At 47.6% G+C, this 22,582-nt stretch overlaps 2 protein-coding genes across 3 annotated transcripts in view; one reads left to right on the forward strand and one right to left on the reverse strand.

Moving 5' to 3' along the window:
• The first annotated feature begins 249 nt into the window (after positions 1–249).
• On the forward strand, positions 250–3,602 carry Nkx1-1 (NK1 homeobox 1). Its single transcript, XM_028758020.1, has 2 exons — positions 250–715; positions 2,755–3,602. Exons 1-2 carry the CDS (start codon positions 250–252, stop codon positions 3,600–3,602), a joined length of 1,314 nt encoding a protein of 437 aa, XP_028613853.1.
• Positions 3,603–18,578: 14,976 nt separating this feature from the next.
• Uvssa (UV stimulated scaffold protein A) overlaps positions 18,579–22,582 on the reverse strand; it is a 37,741-nt gene continuing 33,737 nt past the window's right edge. For both annotated transcript variants that reach the window (XM_028758245.1, XM_028758244.1), the window contains exons 12-14: positions 22,132–22,243; positions 19,540–19,714; positions 18,579–18,782 (exon numbers count right to left, since the gene is read on the reverse strand). In XM_028758245.1, the coding sequence (XP_028614078.1) occupies positions 18,689–18,782; positions 19,540–19,714; positions 22,132–22,243 (381 nt within the window). In that variant the 3' untranslated portion in view covers positions 18,579–18,688. The remainder of the gene's footprint in view (positions 18,783–19,539; positions 19,715–22,131; positions 22,244–22,582) is intronic.

Raw genomic sequence — 22,582 nt, forward strand, 5'->3', positions numbered from 1 at the left:
CCGCGCGGCCGCCTGCGGGCGCACGTGTGTGCGGAGTGTGGGCGCGTGGGCGCCTCCGGCGGGGCCGCCATAAATGCACTGGCCGGGCGCGGCGGGCGCCTGAAGCGGTGGCGGAGGCAACGCCAGGCAGCACTAGCCAAGCGGGACGCAGCGCCGACAACAGCTGGCCTGAGGCTGATTTTGCGGGACGCAGGGATGGGATCCCAGTAGGTAGCGGGGCCCGAGCCGCCTGAGCGGCCCGAGGCCGGCATGAGTACCAGCGGCCCGGCGGCACCTGGGGACGTCCCCGCGTTGCCACCGCCACCGCCCGGGCCGGGCTCGGGGCCCGCACCGCCGGCTCCTGCAGCTGCAGCTCGGGACGCTATGGACGGACGAGCTGAGCTGCCCATCTTTCCCCGGGCTGGAGTCCCACCGCTCGCGGCCAGCGACACTGTGCCCGCGGTGCCAGAGGGGGCTGGAGCCGCTCGGCCCGCCGCGCCCCCGCGCCCCACCTCCTTCTCCGTGCTGGACATTCTAGATCCCAACAAGTTCAACAGCAGGAGACGCCGGTGCGTGCTACTGGGCCCTGTGGTGCCCGCTACGTGTGCCCCGTGTGCCCCGGCCGCGTGCGTCGCGGTCCCGGCTGCCTCCGGACGTTCGCCGCGCGCAGAGCTAGAACGCCGAGCCCTTTCCGCTGCCACAGGAGTCGTAGCGGCCGCGGGAGCTGAGCCTACAAGTGAGTATAAGGGCTGGGCGCTAGGGGCGAGGACACTGACTGCTCCGGAATGTTTATGCTCCAGGGACCCCGCAGCGAGCTGGGCCTGACCCGCCGCCGGCCTCTGTGGAAAGTTCGCAGAGCGCGGGGTCGGCCCCGAGCATCCGTGGCCTCCTCCCGACCCGGACTCTAGGGCCCTCACTGCTGCACGCTTCTGGAAAGGTTCTGCTGGGCCAAATCTGGGGTTTGGGGGTTGAGACAACGATCCAGGATTCGCCTAGTCAGTATTGGGTGTTGGAGGGTAGTTGGTGCTGGAGGCAAAGGGACATGCGGCGGCTGGCTTGGTGACTTACCCACCCCCACCGTGGCCTCTCCAGCCCTCCCCCTTTGGACAAATCAGACTAATTGTGACAAAACGCTGGTTATCTCTGGAAAAACAATTAAATCCCTTCGATTACAGTTAAAGGGAAATGTGCTTAGCGGCGGAAAGCGGCCGGTAATGGGGCGGCCCGCGCCCCCTTTGCGGTCGATATCCCATTACGGCGCATGCATATCTCTTTCAAGCACCTTGCAAACTCCCCCCGAACATCTAAATTATAGGGTCAAAATTCGGATAATTACTCGATTAAAACCTATTACACTTATTAGGGGCCGCTATTGATCGCGAATTGCATTCGACCAGCTCCTGATTGCTTTTTGTGCCCCTCCTCCGTCCTCCCTCTAACTTCCTGGCCCCTGCGCCTCTGACGAACCAGAACGCTCAGGGAGAACTGGACTGGGGCCGCCAGCTCTACCAGCGCGGTTGCATTGACCTTCCGTTCCTAGAGGGAGGAGGAGCAGGCCCGGCAGGCAGCAGTTGGACCCCACTCTCTGCCAAGGGGTTGGTCTACCAGGAACCCATGGCTGCTTGCTGGAGCTGTGTAGGGAGGGAGGGAGCGCTGCACAGTTGGAGAGGACAGCTAGGCAGGGCTGGGGCATGGGTGACTGGCTACGGGTCGCCTGAGGGAATAGTTGCCCTGCTAAGACCTGGGAGTTGAGGACAGGACACCCGCAGTCTTCATGCGACCTGGGTCATTTGACCTGGGGTATTTGCGAGTCGCGATTTTATGCTCCAGTATGTCAGCGCCAACTCGACCTGAGAGCTGAACACCAGCGCTGGGTTGGAAAGCGTGGAGGCCTCCTCTGGCATTTAAAGACCACCTGTGGGTGAGGGGCATGAATGGTCCTCAGATTCGTGCATAGCAGACAGACAGCCTTGCAAATTTCAGAGACAAAATGCAGTCATGGCGGCAGCTTCTCTCTGGATGCTGCGGGACTGGTGTTCATACTCCGTCCCAGGCTCTAGCTTAGAGGTTCACAGTGCCCTTCCCCAGCCTCCAAACTCCACCAGCTCAAGGGAAGCTGAAGCCCGCTTCAGACAGTGTCGCTGGGGAGCTGGTTAATGGGCCCCAGAGGCTGGCTGGGAAGCCAGCACTTTAAGATGCCTAGTTTTCAGGGCCTAAAGCCTGAGGTAGGGACAACTCCAAGATGACCGATTTTGGTCTTCAGAAGTGGCCTCCTCACAGCCGGCCGACCCCACCCCAGGCCTCCAGCCCCTCCAGCTATTAACTGTGCGGTAATTGGCTGGCCCCGCGCCCGCTGTAATTGGAAGGTAATATACGCCGAAATAAATTAAATGGACTTTAACTAGTTTGTACATTACACAAAATGAGTTTAATTAAGTTTGTATCTGCCCCGTGAATCGATCGGAGCTCTTTCTCCGCTGTACACTCCGAGGGCCGCCCGCGCACCGCAGCCCTAAAGGCGGAGGCGAGGACTGCGGATGGGGCAGCAAAAGCAGCTGGCCACGAAGAGGGTCCTTCCGAAGGAAGGCAGAGAGGAAATGCAAGCAACCAAGGAGGAACTGTGGCAAGGAGGGAGGAAAAGAAAACCTTTGGGGAAGGGGCAAACGAGGAAGAGGAGAAACCCAACGATTAAAGAAGAATCTCTCACTGGGGGAGCGGGCAGGGCGGCTGGGTGCGGGCCTGACCCTCTGTTCTCTCCCTTTTCGCCGCCCGCAGGTGCTGGAGACTCTTACAGGGCGGACGAGGCCGAGGCCAACGGCTACAGCAGCGGCAGCGGTCGCAGCCCGACCGCGGACAGCGAGGATGAAGCGCCCGAGGACGAGGACGAAGCGCCCGAGGTGCAGGATGCTCAGGGCACCGAGGAGCCTCGGGGAGGCAGCGGCGGTCTCGGAGCCCGCGGGTCGGGCTGCCCCGGAGCGGCCGAGGTCGAGGCTTCCCCCGTGGACGAGGCTGCGGCCCCAGCGCCCCGTGGGAACTCGCCCGGAGCCCCGGGCCCGCCTGCAACTGCGGGAGCCGGGAGCGCGGGGAGCACCCCGCAGGGCGCCGCCGTGGCCACCAAGCCCAAGCGGAAGCGCACGGGCTCGGACTCGAAGTCCGGGAAGCCGCGGCGAGCGCGCACCGCCTTCACCTACGAGCAGCTCGTGGCGCTGGAGAACAAGTTTAAAGCCACTCGCTACCTGTCCGTGTGCGAGCGCCTCAACTTGGCGCTGTCGCTGAGCCTCACCGAGACCCAGGTGAAGATCTGGTTCCAGAACCGCCGAACGAAGTGGAAGAAGCAAAACCCAGGCGCTGACACTAGCGCGCCGACCGGCGGCGGCGGGGGCCCCGGCCCGGGAGCGGGGCCTGGCGCGGGGCTGCCCGGCGGCCTCAGTCCCCTCAGCCCCTCGCCGCCCATGGGTGCGCCGCTCGCCTTGCACGGCCCGGCCGGGTACCCGGCGCACAGCCCCGGAGGGCTGGTGTGTGCCGCGCAGCTGCCCTTCCTGTCCAGCCCGGCCGTGCTCTCGCCCTTCGTGCTGGGCTCGCAGACGTACGGCGCGCCCGCCTTCTATGCGCCCCACCTCTGAACCTCGGTGCCAGGACCCCGGTGGGGACCGCACCACGTGGCCTCGCAGCCAGAGGCGAGCGCGGCCGTCCTTTTTCTAAGGTTTCAGTCGTTGGTCCTGTATATAGCCGGTTCCTACAGAAGAGAAATTTATAAACGAGTGTGCGCAGGGGCCAAACGGGAGGCTCCCGTGGCCTGCTCCAAGCACTTTGCAGAACTCTTAATAAACCACAGGAAGCCACGCGGGCGTTTTTCCGAAGGCTCTGGCGCTGTAGGATGCGGATTCCCGCCTTCCTGTCCGGTCGGGTTCTTACCCATCTGTATGTCTCCCTGAGCAGGGACTTCAGAGCCTTTAGGTCTAGTTTGCTGTCAGTGTTAGTGTCTCATGGTCACTCTCGTAGCTTGCACCCTTTCTCTCTTGGGGATCGATTTGGGAGCTGATCCAGCATGGGTCCGAGTCCCCTTCCCGCTCTCTCCGAAGTGAGGCCTTTTCCCCTCTTCTTTCAGCCTGGCACTGCTGAGCTCCAAATGGAGTTCTCCCCTGTTGCTCATTGTCTTCCATATTCCCATCCCGTCCCACCAACTGCCCCCACTCCCACCCCCAAGCAGGCTACTTGTGGATAGGAAAAGCATCCCGCTTCCCAGAGGAGGAAGCTGCACTCCGAGGGGTGAGGTGTAACCACCTGCCCTATAGTTTAATAGCCCGATTAGAAGGCCAATGACCTTTTCTGGTGCATCACTCTTCTGCAACAAATTGTGTGTATGTGTATGTAGTTCCTGTGCGCTGAACGCAAGGAGTCCAGGAATGGCCCGAAGCTGTGGCTGTACACACCCCAGAGCAGATACAGAACCACCTATGACTACAGGGAGACACGTGGCAGCCTGTGCTAGCTTTGGGAGATTTTGTACATCCAAAATTTTGTACATCCAGTAGGGGTGAAGACTGGAGAAGGAAAAGGGGGTTGGCTGTGGCGAGGGCCAGGGAGGCAACTGTTTTTAGGTCTGTTCCAGGGTCCCTGGCTCTCCCTGGAAAGAACGAAAGAGCCTGTTGTGCTCCACTATGGGGCTTGGCTTCTCCTTCAGGTGTCCTCCTGTTTCCTGAGCACAGTGGAGGGGACTTGGCTCTAGTCAGCTAGCTACCTTTGGGAGTCAGGTTGAGAATGAACTGCAGTGACTGGCACTGGTCAGAGTGCTCAGAACTGGCTTCATAGTCATCGAAAGCCACAGGGCAGGTAAGAATAGCACATCTGGCAGTTGAGGGAGGTGAGGGGGGCGGGAAGTCAACCTGCCCCTGAAGATATCCCTGAGATGATGCCCCTAGCTTCCCTCTCCAGCAGAGACCTGGTGCCCGATTCCAGCCAGCCCACTTTCCACTTCAGACCTTCTTTCTAGGCCTAGAGTTTCCTGTCCTGACCTGATGTTTGCTAGCCCCTATGTGAGCAGCAGGTCCAGCCTTCTAGTTCAGTTGTGCAATATTCTTATTCCTGTGGTCAGGGAGTGAGAACTGTGCAAGAAGTGGGATACATTTAATCGTGAGAGGTGATGGATTGGAGAATATTCCTAGCCTTGCTGCTGAGGGCTGGGCCTCTAAGACAGGTTGTCAACAGGGAAGTCCTACAAGGCTCCAGAAGATTCCAGAAGACACTTGGAATCAAATCAAATCACTGGAAGCTTGGCCTGTGCAGGGGCTGCCCAACCAGAAGCCACACCCTCCCTAAATAGAGGACATACCATAGTCCTACCTAATCCTGCCCACCTCCAAAACATGGAGATCTCTCCTGGGCCAACACAGGCAACCCTAGCCCACACAGCAAGATACCATGGAGCATGAGTTAGGGGTGAGGGTAAGGGTGCCCTCACTGCAAGCTTCCTCTGTGCTCAGGGGACCCTGTGCACGAGAGGGAAAGCAGCTGCCAGCTGACCCTGAAAAAAGACCCAAGGCCCCCTTTGGGTCTTGTTTCCTTATGCCAGCCTTACTGAGCTGAGCTGGGAATGTTGATACAATCGAGTTCTCCTGGGAAGATGACAAGGTAGAGTAGGTAGCTGTACTTCCCAGGAGCCTAGCTACTCTGGCACGTGGTAATGAATTTTGGCTGGACAGGGCTCTTCAACATCCAAATGAGTGTTGGGAGTGGGGTCAGCTCATTTGCTGAGGCTCTGTCCCAACTAGAGCTACTTAAACTTACAGAGCCTTCGACATCTACACCGGGCTTTGGAACTGAGCAGAGAATGTGGGTCAGGGGCTATGAGGCTGGGAGGCAGTGAGTCCACCACACACAGCACCTTCCTCCATCTCTGAGTTCACTGCCACATGCCACGATACGGAGTAGTGGCTACTTCCTGGCATTCCCTGGGTTCCTGTAGTCTATCTTGCTGGCCTGTGTATACAGCCCTTTGCCTGTGATAGAATGTTATGTGACAAGACATTTCTAGAGAGATGCAGTACACACATTTACTCACCCAGATAGAGATCCCATGACAGAGCAAAATACAGGTACCACCAAAGTCCAACTGGTGAGCTAGTGAGGTAGGTGTGTGTGTGTGTGTGTGTGTGTGTGTGTGTAGACGCGGTTTCTCTGTGTAAGCCTGGCTGTCCTGAAACTCACTCTGTAGACCAGGCTGGCCTTAAACTCAGAGATCCACCTTCCTCTGCTTCGTGGCATGTGCTGTCATCACCTGGTAAGCCAATGAGTTTTACTGGGGTTACTTACAGGAGTATGGGTGAGGAGTTAGTTATAGGAGCAGAAATGACTCAAAAATAGCTGTATCACCAAGGTCCACCCCAGCATGGATGGTAGCTCTCAAAACTTGGGAGCCTGGAATACACTGCACAGCCTGTAGGCAGCTCCAAGGCTGAAGAATGTGTTTTCCAGCTGCCTCAGTTGGTCTAAACCTTTTTCAGAAAGTTTAGCTGGTTTAGGCTTGTCCCAGGTAGCTGAACTGGTCTCAGAGTCTTATTTGCAGGTTGGATTATCTGAGTCTCTTGGCAGCTCAGCTCCTCTGAGATGCTCAGCTTTTATTGTTTACTCTGGTAGGGAGGGGCTTAGTGACTATAGTCCCTTATAGGAACTTCCTGAAGTTATTTTGTGCTGTTTACCTTCCTGTTTAAATAGCTTCATGAAGAATGGAATGTTTCAATCTCTGAGGAAACCATTACACAGCACAGAACTGTGGTCATCTGTCTGACAGAAGGAAGAGTAGGTCTAGAGGGTAAGAGGGTGCTGGGTGTGGGGCTTAGGAGGAGCCCTCTAGGCTTGCTCAGTTCTGGCCTCTCAGCTGGCTTTCTCCACACATGACATCTGGTGAGTTTTGGGGTGCAGATTCTACTGTTTCTGGGGAGCCCTCTAGTTGTAGAGTCCTTGGCTACATTGTAAATTTGAAGCCAGCTTAGGATACATGAAATTCAGCCTCAAAAAACAAAACTAAGTTCTGCTTCTTAGAAGGGGCTGCTGGTCACACAGCAATGTGTGTGGATAGACACCAGGAGGTGACTTATGGCAAGTCTCAGTAAGCAGACAGATACTCCTTTTCCCTTTTGGTAGAGAGTGTGATGACTGAAGCCCAGCTCCCTCAGGCTATTGGGGTAGCTCAGGAAGATAAAGCCTGTGTACTCGCCTGCTGTTCCACTGTATGGAAAGAGATAAGATCCTAATGGGGTAATGTAGCCTCCTCAAGCCCAGTATGACCTCTGACAGAAACATCTCAAACCTGGTTTACAACCTACTATTTAGTTTTCAAATTCATTCTGATACCTATTTTTATAACTATCTGCCTTGCTGTCCCTGTGGCCTGGCCAGTTGGGTCTGCACTCTCCTACGGCAGTCCTACAACTGCTCCTATGACAAGGCCCAGAGCTCAGTCTGGCCCTTGAGGGGTGGATTTAGCCAACCCTACTCACAACCCTCATCTATGAAGCCTGCAGCTAGCCCCTCCACCCTTCTCAAAAGCCTGCTTGTCCTGCCTCTTCCCCTCTCTGAAGCCCACCCTGGGGACCCACAGCCTTAAATAAGGGGAAAAACTGTTGAATCCCAAGGGCCAGCAGCTGCCTTTCTTCCAGCTCTGAGCACCCTCCATACACCTTGGACCCAGATACTCTGACCTGATTCCCCTGACTCAGAGGCCATGGACCACAGCAGTTACAGTGAGCCAGGGAGCTGGGTGGAAACCCTGTGGATACTGGCCAGCTGAGTGGGACTGCACAGACCTTCCCTTCCCCTTGTCCTACTTAGGGCAGCCCCATTCTGACAGTCACACTGGAAAATCTTTCTGATAATAAAGTCAGGGAGATCCATTGAAAAGCAGAATATAGAAATCATCAGGGTAACTAACCAGTTAGTCTTGAGTCACACCTTACACTTTCTCCTTCTACCTCATCTCTGATGCTGCAACTTCAGCTTAAGACAGAAATATACAAGAGGTCTTTGACCTACAATTGCATCAGGAAGCTGCATAAGTAAAAAGGCTGCATGTATCTCACCAGGTAGAGAGCTCAAGTGCCAGACCAGAACCACTGCCACTGGGAGTTTAACATACAGTGCAGGTGCTCTTTCAATCCTGGGGAAAGGTGTGTACGGCCAGCTACCTGAATTGTAAAAATGGTATTTCCTAGTTCATATGTTTTAGGTCAGTGATTTAAAGGTGAATATGAATGCACAAAAGTAATAGAAGGAAAAAAAAAGGAATAATCACACACACCCCTGGGCTCAACAGCTCCTGTTCCAGATTCGGGTGCACCTGTATGTAGAAATGGTTAAGAGCAGATGCAAGACAGAGACTGGGAACCGCCTTGTGAAGGACAGCAAATCCATCCTCACAACAGTGTCCTGCTGGGAGAGCCTTCAAGAAGGGAGAGTGAGAACCACTGTGCACAGTAGTAACCAACAAAAACAAACTTCAAAGCTCTGGAAGTTAACAAGGTTTCTGATAGCTACGCCCACCCTTGCACCCCAAGACCCGGATGTTTATTGAAAGATGGCTAAAGGGTAGGGTGCAGAACACACACTCAGCATGTGCAAGGCCCTGAGTTTAATTCAGTTCAGGACACAACTGAAGAGTGGCTGGTTCCCTACACACAGCTCAGTGTGCTTAGGATGAGCAATCACCAGCCTGTTTTAGATGAGAAACACTAGAAATTAAGTGTTGCATGTCAATGCCAAAGAAACTCCTCTAAGACAAGTTGTAACAATAGCTTGTGGTTAGAGACTGGTACCACGTGCTTGGCTGGGGTTCTGAACTCCACGATTTTGTGGAGGCAGGAGCTTTGGACTTGGGAGATAAACAAACATCTATGCTGTTGACAATCAAAAGAGAGGTCAAAAGGAATTAAATACTTGTTTAACACAACAATAAACAGTAGGTAAAAGTCCACACCTATCAGCAACACAATGAAGAAGAAAGGGTAGAAAAAGATAAACCTTAGTAGCAGCCTTCCAGAGAGAATGGAGTGGCTACATTGTTACCAGAAGAGGGGGAAGAAAGGGCAAGTATGCAAGAAAGAACTAAACACAGGCCCACCAATACAAGCTAACACTAACAGAGTGAGAGGTGACAGACAACAGCTGAAGACGTCATCACTTCCGTGGACTGACAGGAAAGCCTGGCAGGTGGCATACCAGGTAGGTTGTCAGAAATCGCAGAGGCTCCACAGGACAGAACTGAATAGTGGCAGGTCCCTTGATACACAGGTCAATGTGCTTAGGATGTCTTGAAGAAATCACTAAAATAAAGTATGCCACATGTTTATGAAAATTAAACAACAAACTCCTAATCAATTGAGAAAATAATAACTGAAAAATTAGAAAATTCTTTGAAAAAAAAAAAAAGTCCCAGGTGTGGGAGCCACATGCCTGGAATCTCAGTACCGGAGATGAAGGCAGGAGGAGCAGGGTTTAACATAGCCTGGATAGCATAAGACCCTGCCTCAAAGCCAAACAAAAAATTAAAAAGACAAAAGACAACATGAACAAATCTAAAAGATAAATGTAAGATAATGCTTAGAGCAAAACTTGCAGCTATAAATACCTCTACTAAAAATAAATGTTTTAAATCAATAAGCTAAGTGTTTCTAACTTAAGAAATGGGAAAAGAGAAAAATCATATCCAAAGCAACCCAAAAGAAATAATTAAAGTCTATAGAGCTAAAAAAAATATGGAAAAATAACACAGACTAGTTAACGCAACTAAAACACTATACTTAAAAAAAAACAACAACAACAACTAGCCGGGCGGTGGTGGCACACGCACGCCTTTAATCCCTGCACTTGGGAGGCAGAGGCAGAGGCAGGCAGGTCTCTAACTTTAGGCCACTCTGATCTACAGATCAAGTTCCAGGACAGAAAAGCCTCCTCTCAAAACAAAACAAAGCAACAACAACAACAACAAAAAATCCAAAAATGAAACAAAATAAACTACAGGTGACCAAGAAAAAACGGACAAGGGATGGGCATATGGAAAGCATTAGACATCATGACATCATGAGCAAAGGCAGTTTATCCCAGGACTGCAAGGTTAGTTCAACATATGGCTGGTACATAATAGAGTACATCTCTCTGAGCAATAGCACGGCCATCTCAATTACTGACACAGAAAAAGCAGAAGTGGGGGAAAATCATTTCACAAAATTGAAACTTTTAAGAGAAAATACTCAACAACACACATAAAAGTTGACTTAAAAACGGATTAAAGCCCTTACACATACAGTCTAAAACTGGACAGCCCTTGCAAGGCCTGGAGTAATGGTCCATGTCTTTAATCTCAGCACTTGGGACACAGAGGCAGGTAAATTGCTTGAGTTTCAGGGCAGCCAGGGCTACATGGTGAAACCGTGCTTCAAAACTAAACATTGAAACAAGCAAAAAGAAACATTGACCAAAAAATCAACTCTCAAAAACAAAAAACAAAACAAAAAACAAAACAAAAAACCACCATGAGCAAACAACAACGACAACAAAAACAAAGCAAATCTTTGCATTTTGAAATTAGGCAATGGTTTCTTTGAAATTACATCAAAATTACAAGCAACAAAAGAAAAAATAAAATGGCTTCATTAAATTGAAAAAGGAGAAACATGATGAAGGACAGCTACAAAAATCCACAGTTGGTATCACACTCTGTGTCTGTGTGGGAGGTCAGGGCAGGAGATTCAACATTCAACACTGGACTGAAGATGCTAACCAGAACAATTAAGCATGGGGTGGGTTGTGGGTAAGTGAGTATGTGTGTGCGTGTAGAAAAACAGGCGAACTCCGTATCTGGAAAGGAGAAAGGAAATGGAAACGTGTCTGTTTAAAGATACTAGGATTGTGCACAGAAAAAAATTCTAACATACACAAATACATAAGCTATTAACTAAGGGACAAGTTTCACAGAGCTGCAGAATACAAGATCAAAATAAAAATTAACTGTATTTTTATAAGTTAACAATAAAAAATCTAAATATGGAACTCTGAGAACAGTCACATTTATAAAAGCATTAAAGCACATAGGGATATATTTTTAAAATATAAGTGACATATAAAAACTGCAAAAATACTAAAAATAAATGACAGCTCAATTAAATAGAACGCTATCAGAAGTTCATGGAGTCTAATCTGCCTTTAGGTTCTTCCTGGCATGCTTGAATTGAGTTCCTGTCCTGATTTCCTTTGATGATGAACTGTGATCTGGAAGTGTAAGCCAAATAAGCCCTCTCCTCCCCAAGCACTTTGGTCGTGGTGTTTTTACCACAGTTATGGTAAACCCTACTATGACAGTGGCCAAGGATCCCAATGGCTAATAATCAAAGGATTCAAAGACAATGAAAGTCCCAAATGCAAACAACGAAGCCTGCCCTACCTCATACCACACACACTTGATCCAAAATGGATCAAAGCTTTACATAAGAGCTAAAATGATACAGTTGTCGGAAGACAGCGGAATGTAGTGGACACATGCCTTTAATCACAGCACTTGGAAAGCAGAGGCTGGTGGGTCTCTGTTAGCTGGAGGCCAGCCTGGTCTACAGAGTGAGTTCCAAGGCAGTTAGGACTATGTAGAGACTCTATTTAAAAAAAAATAACAAAAACAAAATTCTCAAAAAAACTATGAGTAAATCTCTGTGCCTTGAAATTAAGCAATATGTGTGTTTATATGTATATATATATGTGTGTGTGTGTATGTGCATATATATATATATATAATATATATATATTAGAAATGATACCAATTGCACAAGAAACAAAATAAACATATAAATGAACTTTATTAAAATGAAAAACCTTGGGGCTGGTGAGATGGTTCCGTGGGCAAAGGCACTTGCTCTTAAACTCTTAAGCCTTCCCATCTGAGTTCAATCCCAGGACCCATACAGTGGAAGGAGCAAATGGATTCTTGAAAGCTATCTTCTGACTTCCTTCAATGAGCATTCGTGCACACATACTGTAATTTTAAAAGATTAACAACTTTTAAAGGGCACTCAAGGTGAAAAGACAAGGAGAAAACATCTCCAAATCATTTAAGGATGTGGTGTTTAGAGTATCTATGAAAACTCTTACAAGACGACCTAATTGAAAATGAGAAGTTATTTGAACATATATAAGTGTCCAATAAATATAAACACTACCATTGGTCATTAGAAAAAATGAGAATCAAAACCATAAAGTAATACTTTCCACTATGATTGTTAATATTTAAAAAAGAAAGAAAAAAAGTAAAAAGATGAGAGTCTAGAAAGATGGCTCAGCAGTTAAGAGCTCTGGCTGCTCTTCCAGAGGTCTTAGGTTCAATTCCTAAAACAGATAAAGCAGCTACTAACTGTAACTCCTGTTCCAGGCCATTTGACTCACCCTCTTCTGGCTTCTGTAGGTACCAGGATAAATATGGTTCACATACATATGTGCAGGCAAAACACCCATACACGCCGGGCAGTGGTGGCGCACGCCTTTAATCCCAGCACTTGGGAGGCAGAGGCAGGTGGATTTCTGAGTTCCAGGCCAGCCTGGTCTACAGAGTGAGTTCCAGGACAGCCAGGGCTACACAGAGAAACCCTGTCTCGAAAAACAAAAAACAAACAAACAAAAAAACCACACCCATACACGTAAAAATTATTTTTTTGAAATTCTTAAAATAACCCAACCCACGCCCATATATACTTTTTCTTAAAGAGCCAAGGGTGGCGATGCTCATCTTTAATACCAGCGATCACAGGCAGAGGCAGAAGCAGGTGGGTCTATGCTGGGTTCAAGGCCACCATAGACTATGCAGTAAGTTCTAGACCAGTCAGAACTACAGCTGTGCAGTGAGACCTTGTCTTTGAAACCAAAGAGAAACAGGGAAAACGGATGGAAACACAATCCGAGCCTTCATGCCTTGGTACACAAACTCGCGGTGCTCTGATTATGCATGGCCCTCATTGCTAACAATAGTGAATACTTTTTTAAAAGCCATTTTTAAACCATTTCTTCTTTCTTTCTTTTTTTCTTTCTTTCTTTTTTTGGAAAAGAAAGTCTAGATCTACATATCCCTTTGAAATAGGTTATTTTGGTTTATCTATATATCCTGGATATTACCATCTACCAGATGTACAGCTAGCAAAGGTCCTATCTCATCCTGTGAGCTTACTTTTTTGTTTCCTTTGCAGTACAGAAGCTTTGTAGTTTTATAAGGTCCTATTCATAAATTGTTGGTCTTAATTCCTTAGCAAATGGAGCCCTATCCAGAAAGTCTCCTGAACACCTCTAGCCCATAAGACACAGCCCATGTTCTCTTCTAGCAGTTTCAGGTTTGTGTATTGAAGTCTTGATACACTTGGAGTTAAGTTTTGTGCATGGTGATGGATATGGGTCTAATTTCATTCTTGTACATGTGGGCATACAGTTTTCCAAGCCGTCTGTTGAAGATGCTGTCTTCTCTAGTGTGTATTTTTAGGATCTTTGTCAGATATTACCTGGCTGTAGTTATGTGCATTCATGTTTGAGTCTGTTTTGTTCCATGGACACATCTGCTTTTGTGCCAGTTCAAGACTATTCTCATTGCTGTGTCTCTGTAATGTAGCTTGAAATGTGGGATTTCTTCATATTTTTCATCTAGGATGATGTTAGCTGTGGACTTATCATATATAGCTTTTATTATGATCATAATAATTTTTTATTATTAAAACTTTATTACAAAGCCATGTGGGTGGTGGTATATGCCTTTAATCTGAGCACTTGGGAGACAGGAAAGCAGATCTCTGAGTTTAAGACCAGCCTGGTCTACAGGACAGCCAGAGCTACACAGAGAAATCCTGTCTCAAAAAAACAATACAACAGCAGCAACAAAGGAAAAAATTTATTACAAAAAACTTATAAAAGACATCACACAGTGAAATGAACCAGCCAAAGTTTATCCATCTCAATGAACAGCTGTGGAGCTTCACACTGGATTTTACACTTTCACTATTAACGAGAGAGAGAGAGAGAGAGAGAGAGAGAGAGAGAGAGAGAGAGAGAACTAGAAAAAGAATTAACTTTATATCTTCTTTCATTATTCTTTCATTATCTACATCCAGTCCTTTCCTGGTGAACTTATTATGTCTGCATTCAGTTTGCAATATTTTATTAGATTTTTGCATCTATGTCCATCAGAGATATTTGCCTATATCAGAGATATTGTTGTTGAAGTCTACATGGTTTTTGGTATTAAAGTAATACTCGCTTTATAGAAAGAATTTGGAAATGTTCCTTCTGTTTTTCTCTTTTTTGAAATTTAAGTATTGGCTGTAGGTCTGTGAAAGTCTGGCAGAATTTTCCTGTGAACCTCTCTGGGCCTGGGTCTTTCTGTGTGAAAAGGTTTTTAGGTTTTTTTTTTTTTGACTACTGTTCCAATTTCCTTCTTTGTTATCGGTCTGCTTAAGAGGGATTGGTGATATAATGTGATACATCTGTTTAAGTTGCCGCTCTCCTTAGTTTAATTTTGGTAGTTTGGATTAATTTAGAAATTCATCTATTCCTTTTTTAAATTAAAATTTATTCCTGTGGGTTTTGACTGCATGTATGTGCACCACATGTGTGCCTTGTGCACTTCTTTTAGAGTTTCTAACTTAATGGAGAATAAGGGTTTTTGTTTGTTTGTTTGCTTTTGTTTTTCGAGTCAGGGTTTCTCTGTGTAGCCCTGGCTGTCCTGAAACTCACTCTGTAGACCAGGCTGGCCTCGAACTCAGAAATCTGCCTGCCTCTGCCTCCCAAGTGCTGGGATTAAAGGCGTGGGCCACCACTGCCCGGCATGTTTTTTTTTTTTTTTAAACTAGGTATTCCTCTCTACTCAATTTGGGTTTGTTCCTGTTTTTACAAATCATTTAATTACATCATTAAGTCACTTATTTGTGTTTTTTTCTGACTTTTAATAGGTAGAGTTAGTCCCTCATAGGACTCCATTCCATGTATCCAAAGGTTTGTTGTGTTTTCAGTTTTGACTTTAGGATTAAAACATTCTTTTATTCTTTTTGATCCATTCATTATTCAGTCATGTGTTGTTTAATCTTCATGAATTTGTGCAGTTACTAGGGATTTGTTTGCTATTGATTTGAAGCTTTATTGCATTGTGGTTAGATAATTTTTATTTCAATTTTTCTGAACTTGTTTTGTGTGAAATTATGTGATCTATTTTATTATTTTTATTTGAGACAAGGTTTCTCTGGGTATCTCTGGCTATCTTGGAACTCATTCTGTAGACCAGTCTGGCCTCAAACTCAAGATTTGCTTGCCTCTGTCTCCTGTCTTGGATTAAAGGTGTGGACTACCACCTCCTGTCTGATATGATCTATTTTAAATATTTGGTCTGTTGTGTAGAATGCATATTCTTTAGTATTTGGTTCAAACATTCTATACATATTTGTTAGGTCCGTTTGATGTGTGACATCATTTAATTCTGATATCTCTATTAATTTTTTTGTTCAGATGACCCATCTTCTGGAGAAAGTGAGGTACAGAAATCACCCACTAATACTGAACTGGAGTAATCTGTATCTTTAAGTTCAATGGCATGTTTCTTATGAAGTTGGGTGTGCATACAGAAATGTAATGTATTCTTGGTCAATTGTTCTCTTGATTAGAATGAAGAGTCCTTGTCTTTAATTCCACTAATTGGAAGGCAGAAACAGACAGATCTCTGTGAGTTTTAAGGCACACCTGGTTTATCTAGCAGGCTAGGACTGCATAGGAAGACAGTCTCAAAGAATAAAATAAAGTAAAATAAAAAGGTAGTGACACTTGCTTCCTCCCTGTTTGCATTTGCTTAGAATATTTTTTTCCGTCCTCATGCTTTAAGGTGGCCCTGACCTTCAAAGCTGAGTTCTCAATCCATTCAACTAACCAGTGTGTCTTGACTGGGGAGCTGAGGCCATTAAAATCTAGTTACGGTTAAAGGTGTGTGCTGGCTCCTGATGTCTTGCTCTGCACTCATCCTCTTTTGTGCTTCAGGAATTACAGCCTCCCCTGTTTTCTTTGTTGTTGTTGACTACCCTTCTTTCTGTCTTCAGTCTAAAGAATTACTTCTGATACTCTCTGTAGGACTAGTTTGGTGGACATGAATTCTTTTGGCTTATTTATAACACGGAATGTTTTTCTTTCTCCTTCAACTATAGCAGAGTTTTTCTGGGTATAGTACTGTAAGTTGGTATCTATGGTCTTTTAGACCTTGAGGTACCCTAGTCCAGATTCTTCTTTTACAGCTTCCATTGATAAGTCAGTTGTTGTTTTGATGCGGATACATGTTCCCTCCACTCCTAGTCTATGATTTTTATTATGAAGCCATATTGGATTTTGTCAAAGGTGTTTTCTGCATCTATTGAGATAATCATGTGATTTTTTTTTGTCTTTAAGTAGACACTATTTAACAAAAATCCATGTACATGAACAGGAAACCTCCCAAGTTGTGGTCAGGGAGTTAAGTGACGACCAAAATAATATAGGCTAATGCTGTTATCCTTAGTTGCCTCCCAGAACTTGAAGGTAAGACCTTACTGCTGTAGGTAACAGCAGCTATCTTCATATGTGATGATAAAGAAGAGATCATGAATTTGAAAGGAGGCCATGGGAGACTGGAGAGGGCAGGAGAGGTGGAAATGATGTGAACACAGTACTCATGTATAGAAATCTCCGAAAAGCCAAAGAGACAAAGACACCAGTGATGGCATGGAGCTCTCAGGAAGCACTGGAGAGTGAGTGTAAACAGTGCTGCCACCATTCAACAGTTTAGTTCATCACAAGGAAGTTACTATATGCACCAGTGATTAACAAAAACAGTTATCTACACAAAAATTCAGCACAGATGTTCATGGTAGCCCTATGGTGGGGACAGACAAATATCAATAATGAACCCATGGTGACAGTCCCAGGACTCAGGAGGCAGAAGCAGGCAGATCTCTGTGAATTCGATGCCAGCCTGGTCCACTAAATGAGTTGTCTACAGGGCAGGCAGGGTTACATAGAGAGACCATGTTTCAAAAGAGAAGGGGGGGGCAATGATAAAATATGACTCCACCCACTGTGATTGCGTGTCAGCCTATGTATGGGCGATGTCTATGGCATATGTGCGTTTTCATATAATAGGCCAGAGGTTGTAGCTGAGTGTCTCCCTTGACTGCTCTCCACTTTATTTACTGAGATGGTCTCTAGCTGAATCTAGAATACACTGATTTTTGGCTAGTCTCTTTACTGAGTTTGCCCCAAGGATTCTGTCTTCTCTTACCAAGGCCGGGATTAAAGGCAGACTACCACAACCGCTTGATTTTTATATGGATGTTGGGGATTCCAATCAGTCCTCATAATTACATGGCAAATGCTGTACCTGCCGAGCCACCTCCCTCGTCCTCTGCTGTGGTTTGTACGTGCAGTAAACAGGACTGAAGTATTGGTATTACAACAGGGAAGAACCTTAAAACAAAGGCAAAGAAGCCAGAAACAAAAGGCCACACACTCTGCCAGGAGCGGTGGTACATGCCCTTAATCTCAGTACTGAAGAGGCAGAGGCAGGGGGATCTGTGAGTTGAAGACCAGCCTGGTCTACATTGTAGGCTCTAAGACTGTCAGAACTACATAGAGACCATATCTCAACAAAACAAAAACTAAAGCCATAAGCCAAATAATTCTAAAAACCACAAACATAGAAGTAGAAAGCGGGCTTAGAGGTGGCCAGGCAGTTTGTCTGAGTAATAGAGTTCTGGAAGCAGATGGTGTCATTGGTTATACACTGTACCTACCTAACCTAAGTGGACAACATGATATGTGAGTTAGGGTCCAACAGAGCTGGGCCACAGAGTTTTATGCCAGGAGTTGGACATGTGCATTAAACAGTATATGCATCAAAGAGTGGATTTCTGAAGGCATTATAAAGTACATAGCACCACTAGGGACACACTCACTGCCCAAAGGCTGGCCTGCAGCCAGATGGAGTGCCTACCCCTATCGACTCCAATGCAAGTATGCTATTCTGAAGGGATTATTCCCCCAGAGACACACTCTGCTTATGCAAGTTTGGCTGGCCTAGAACTTACAACTTAGACCAGGTTAGCTGTTTGGTTATTTGCTTGTTTTCAAGACATGGTTTCTCTGTGTAGCCCTGGCTGTCCTGGAACTCACTCTGTAGACCAGGCTGGTCTCAAACTAACAGAGATCCACCTGCTTTTCTTTCTGAGTGCTGGGATTAAAGATTAAGTGTACCACCATGCCTGGCAACTAGGTTAGCTTTTAACTTGTGTTAGTCTTCCTGCCCCGCCTCCTAAGTGTTAGGATTACAGGTGTGCATCTCTTCATCTGGCTCTTTGCTCTTGTTTCTCAAGCAGTCTTGCTCTGTAATCCATACTGGCCTAGGACTTGGTCCTATTTATCCTCCAAGTGCTGGAATTATAGGTGTGGCACTACATGTGTGGTTAAAATAGTTGAGAATCAAACCCTGGGCTCACCACTAAACCATATTCCCTGGCCTCCTGGAGAGTATTTCAATGCATCACTCCATTGTTACATACAGAAAAAACAAGCTCTGATTCTACTCAGACTTAAGTCTATTCTTCTTCCTATCCTAGTAAGCTACATAAGTAAGGAAAGAGCTGATAGCCAAAGGGGACCACAGCACATTCAGCACATCCACACCCTTTTACTTCAGTGCATAATTAAATTGGTTTGCAAACTTCTCGTGTTTCTTCTGGTCCATCTGGTTCATGGCAGCAACTACTCTCTGCACAGCTGCCCTATGGAGAGAGCACAGTAAGATGTGACTAAGGACCTGACAGGACTCTGAGGTCCTAGGTTGGCTTGCTGCCTCTGGACTTCATAAAGGCTTCTGGTGGGACTCTGTAAGGTAGTGCTAAGACAGAACAGGGGTCACCAGTCTGTTACCCACCACAGGTCTTGGTTATGTCTCCTTGCAACTGAAGGCAGTTCCAAGAACCCATGCTTGCTAATCCCAGGCTGCACTCTAGGGTAAAGGCACAATTGAACATGGGTTGCATGTCCAGAGGTAAGGGTCTCCAGAAAGGGCTGTAGGAAAAAGCAGGGGGCCTATGTGGACCAGCCTCCACCCCACCCCGAAGCTGACCAAGGAGCTTACTGACCAGTACTATGATAAAGTATCTGGCCCCAGCAGTGTCTGACACCATGCCTGTCTTTTCTGAGGTTACTCCTATAGACAGCATGGCACTAACCCAGCAGGGCACAGCAAAGCCAGCACTTGGCCTCTTAGGGCCATTTTGCTGACACCAGCTCTACTCATAGAGAGGTAGCTGTAGACTCCTAGGAAGAGGGCTCAGGGTGCACAGCTACAGCTCTGTTCCCAACCAGCTCTTGGCATGGCCTGTCACTGCTCAAGGCTGGAGGTCACTTGTGACAGCTGATCTTGGTTATCACCCTAACTAATACAGTCACCAGAAGCTCCTAGCAACTTAACAGCTCTCCCCCAACATATCCTAGACCAAAGCCTGGGGCCTTGGGCCAGTAAATAGCTCTTACTTGGCAAAGACCTTCTTCTCAAGGCGGGCTCGGGCAGTGTTGGCACGCTCTCGCAAGTCAGTGAGGTTAGGGTGCTTCTTCTTTTTCCCTTTGCCCTTCTTGCTATACCTGGATGAACCGAGGTCCACTCCTGTGGCTGCCTCCACGTCCTTCATAAACTCAGGGTCCTGCCAATCTGAGCACAACTTGAGGATTTCTAAAGATGTCTGGCACCAACCAGGGGTGACCCCGTGGGTTTCTTCTGGGTGTAGGGCTGGAGTCTGCCTGCTGCATGCCCTGGCACCATAGTCTGAGAGGGTCTGTGCTGAGTGACGTGATGAGAATCTACTGAGAGACATCTCTTTCCTTATTCCCTTATTCCTCCTTCTGTCACTTAGTCCTCTAGTGAGTGTCTCCTCAATTTGAACAGGCTGGACCTGGGCAGGCCTACCCCCACAGCCACTACTCTTACCATTCCTAACCATTCAGGTAGAACAGAAATCAAGGTCTTTGGCCAAGGAGTCAGAGTGTCTACAAGCTACTTCCCTGCCAATCAGACCAACTGTGGTGCTTTCAAACAGATCTTGTAGTTAACTGGGAAGTGAAGTAAGGGTGTCTAGAGTCGAGGTGCATGGTAGGCTACAGACGGGTTCTCTGGTTCACAGGAAATGTGATTATGTGCTTCCAAGTGCACAGCAAAATTACCCCACCTGTAAGCTGGGCACAGCCTGTTGTAGTCACAAGGGTCTATGGAAAGTGAGAGGGAACTGAACAGCACTCAACTCACTTATCATGGCATGATCACTGCTCATGTGTAGGGCTGCTGAGGTTGTCAGCCCAGGTAAATAAGCACCAGGCCCTTCTGGGAGTCAGAGCCTAGGACGCCTGAGTTCCCTCCTTAGTCTCTGCTGGTTCACCTCCACAGGCTTCCCGAAGCTCCATTAGGCATGACACCGGACTAGCCTGGCTTGGGAAAGACAGTCTAGTGAATCTGATAAAGACAAAGTAAACCTAACTCTTCAGGCCTATGGGTGAGCCTAGCAGGCAGAAGGACCTGGTATTCTTTACTACGAGGGCATCCAAATGCCCCATGGGCTGGGGCAGAGTGGATAGGGAGCAGTCCCTGGAAACAGGGTGGCAGCAAAGCCAGACCGTGAGGGGGCACGTCCACTGAGGGAGAAGCAAGCACACCAGACAGACAGATGGTGTGGCCTCTCCAAGCTGATTTTTTTGAAGTGAAGGAACTCAGGACTGCACGATTCAGATACAGGGACGATTAATCCAAGATTAAGGAAAACTGTCTAAACAGTTTATCTCCCAGTAATAAGAAGGCGTCACAGTTTAGGAACCTGGTGAATGGAGCAATTGTTTAAACACAACGAAAAAATGCTGGCATCCAGTGGAGATGGAATGAGCACCTCAGGAAAATGAAGGAGCAATTTAAAAGCCTTTGAAGAAAATCAATAGACGCTGGGGCTGTGCGGCCTTCCTGGGCGCTCAAGGGCCCTGGAGCACCGTGTGCATTGTCACCGAGGTTAGCACCAGGGAAAAGAAAATTGCCCCGTGTGCGAGGGAGGCGGGATCAATACTGCAGTTAGTAAAGAGATGCTATTTCACATCTGACTGGCCAGCACCGGGCTTGGCCCGTGGCCTGATACCTGTTTGTTAACAAGCCACCGAGGGCTGGAAAACTAGATACTCTTCAGGGTTGACACAAAAATAGGCACTTAATTTGCTCCTGAGTGTGAGCCACCAGGGAAGGTTTATCCCGCAGATGAACAGGTCAGGCCCTCCCCATTGCTATACAACCCAGGCATACCTCTGGGCACAAGGTGAAACAGGCATTTCTGTCTTATGATCACAGGGCAAAAAGCTATGAAGGGGTCTGTAGACATGTCCCCTTCCCAGAAGGGCCTTCCATGGGCTGACTACAGCCCCCAAAATAGGTTTAGACGCCGGGCGGTGGTGGCGCACGCCTTTAATCCCAGCACTTGGGAGGCAGAGGCAGGCGGATTTCTGAGTTTGAGGCCAGCCTGGTCTACAGAGTGAGTTCCAGGACAGCCAGGACTACACAGAGAAACCCTGTCTCGAAAAACAAAAAAAAACAAAAAAAAAAAAAACAAAAAAAAACCAAAAAAAAATAGGTTTAGACACTAGACTGAGCTTGACCACCCATGTAGGTAGGTGGGAGCAGGAGAGGGGCTGGAGCTGGGTGAGTCAGAGCCAACAGATGAGACCACCTAGACTCTAGGTGCAAGAACTAGAGTGGATGACTGTATCTGGAGAGACAGCCTGCTGCAATTCCATCATCTGCTCAGGAAGAGGGACTAAGAACCAGGACCTGGGGACTATAGCTCACTGGTAGAGTGCTTATCTACCATATGAAACTCTGGGTTCAGTCCCTTTGTGCAGATGTTGACATGGTGGTATATGGAGCCAGGAATACCCACATTCCTATTGTAAGCCTTGAAGATAAATACCTTACTAGCCATGTGTACCAAACCTTGCCCATGGAGCCCCAACCTGCTACTCAGTTACAAACAGAATTTGCAACTTGGTGACCACAAGTTCCAGGGCTATCCTGTAGCCCCTCTCCTGCTCCCACACACCTACCAGGATGTGCCTGCTGCTGCTGAAGTTGCTGCTTCTGTTCACGGGCTCTGTCTTCTGGGTTGAGAGGCTGCCCCTTGTCATCTCTGGGGATGATCTTCCCATGGAACGGGCACTATACAATAAGCACAAAGCAGCTGATGGCCAGGAGGTCGCACAAACAGCTCTAGGGGAGGGGGGTACAGCCAAGCCCTCTAATCATGTGCCCTCCTCACAGAGCGGGAGATCTAGGGAGAGAGCATCAGGAGTCTGCTTATCCAAAGCAACTTCTCTCTACTCTGCTACCTTCTGCATGCATGTGTGTACAACCTCATGTCTCAACCCACACACGGCTTTAGCTGCAGAACAGTGCTCTGGCTATTATAGAAGGTCTCTCAGAAGTCAATGTTGGGGTCCAGGACAAAGAACCCCATACATGATTCTCTGATGGCCAGTGGCTAAGCAATTAGGACAC

The sequence above is a fragment of the Grammomys surdaster genome, unplaced genomic scaffold (genome assembly GCF_004785775.1).
Source record: "Grammomys surdaster isolate TR1022 unplaced genomic scaffold, NIH_TR_1.0 126187, whole genome shotgun sequence".
Taxonomy (NCBI): Eukaryota; Metazoa; Chordata; class Mammalia; order Rodentia; family Muridae; genus Grammomys; species Grammomys surdaster.

Excerpts from the sequence above, each read along its gene's own strand:
- Nkx1-1 (XM_028758020.1), top strand. The coding sequence starts at position 250 with ATGAGTACCAGCGGCCCGGCGGCACCTGGGGACGTCCCCGCGTTGCCA. Across the intron at positions 716-2,754 it reads CGCGGGAGCTGAGCCTACAA|GTGCTGGAGACTCTTACAGG; the intron begins GTGAGTATAAGG and ends CGCCGCCCGCAG.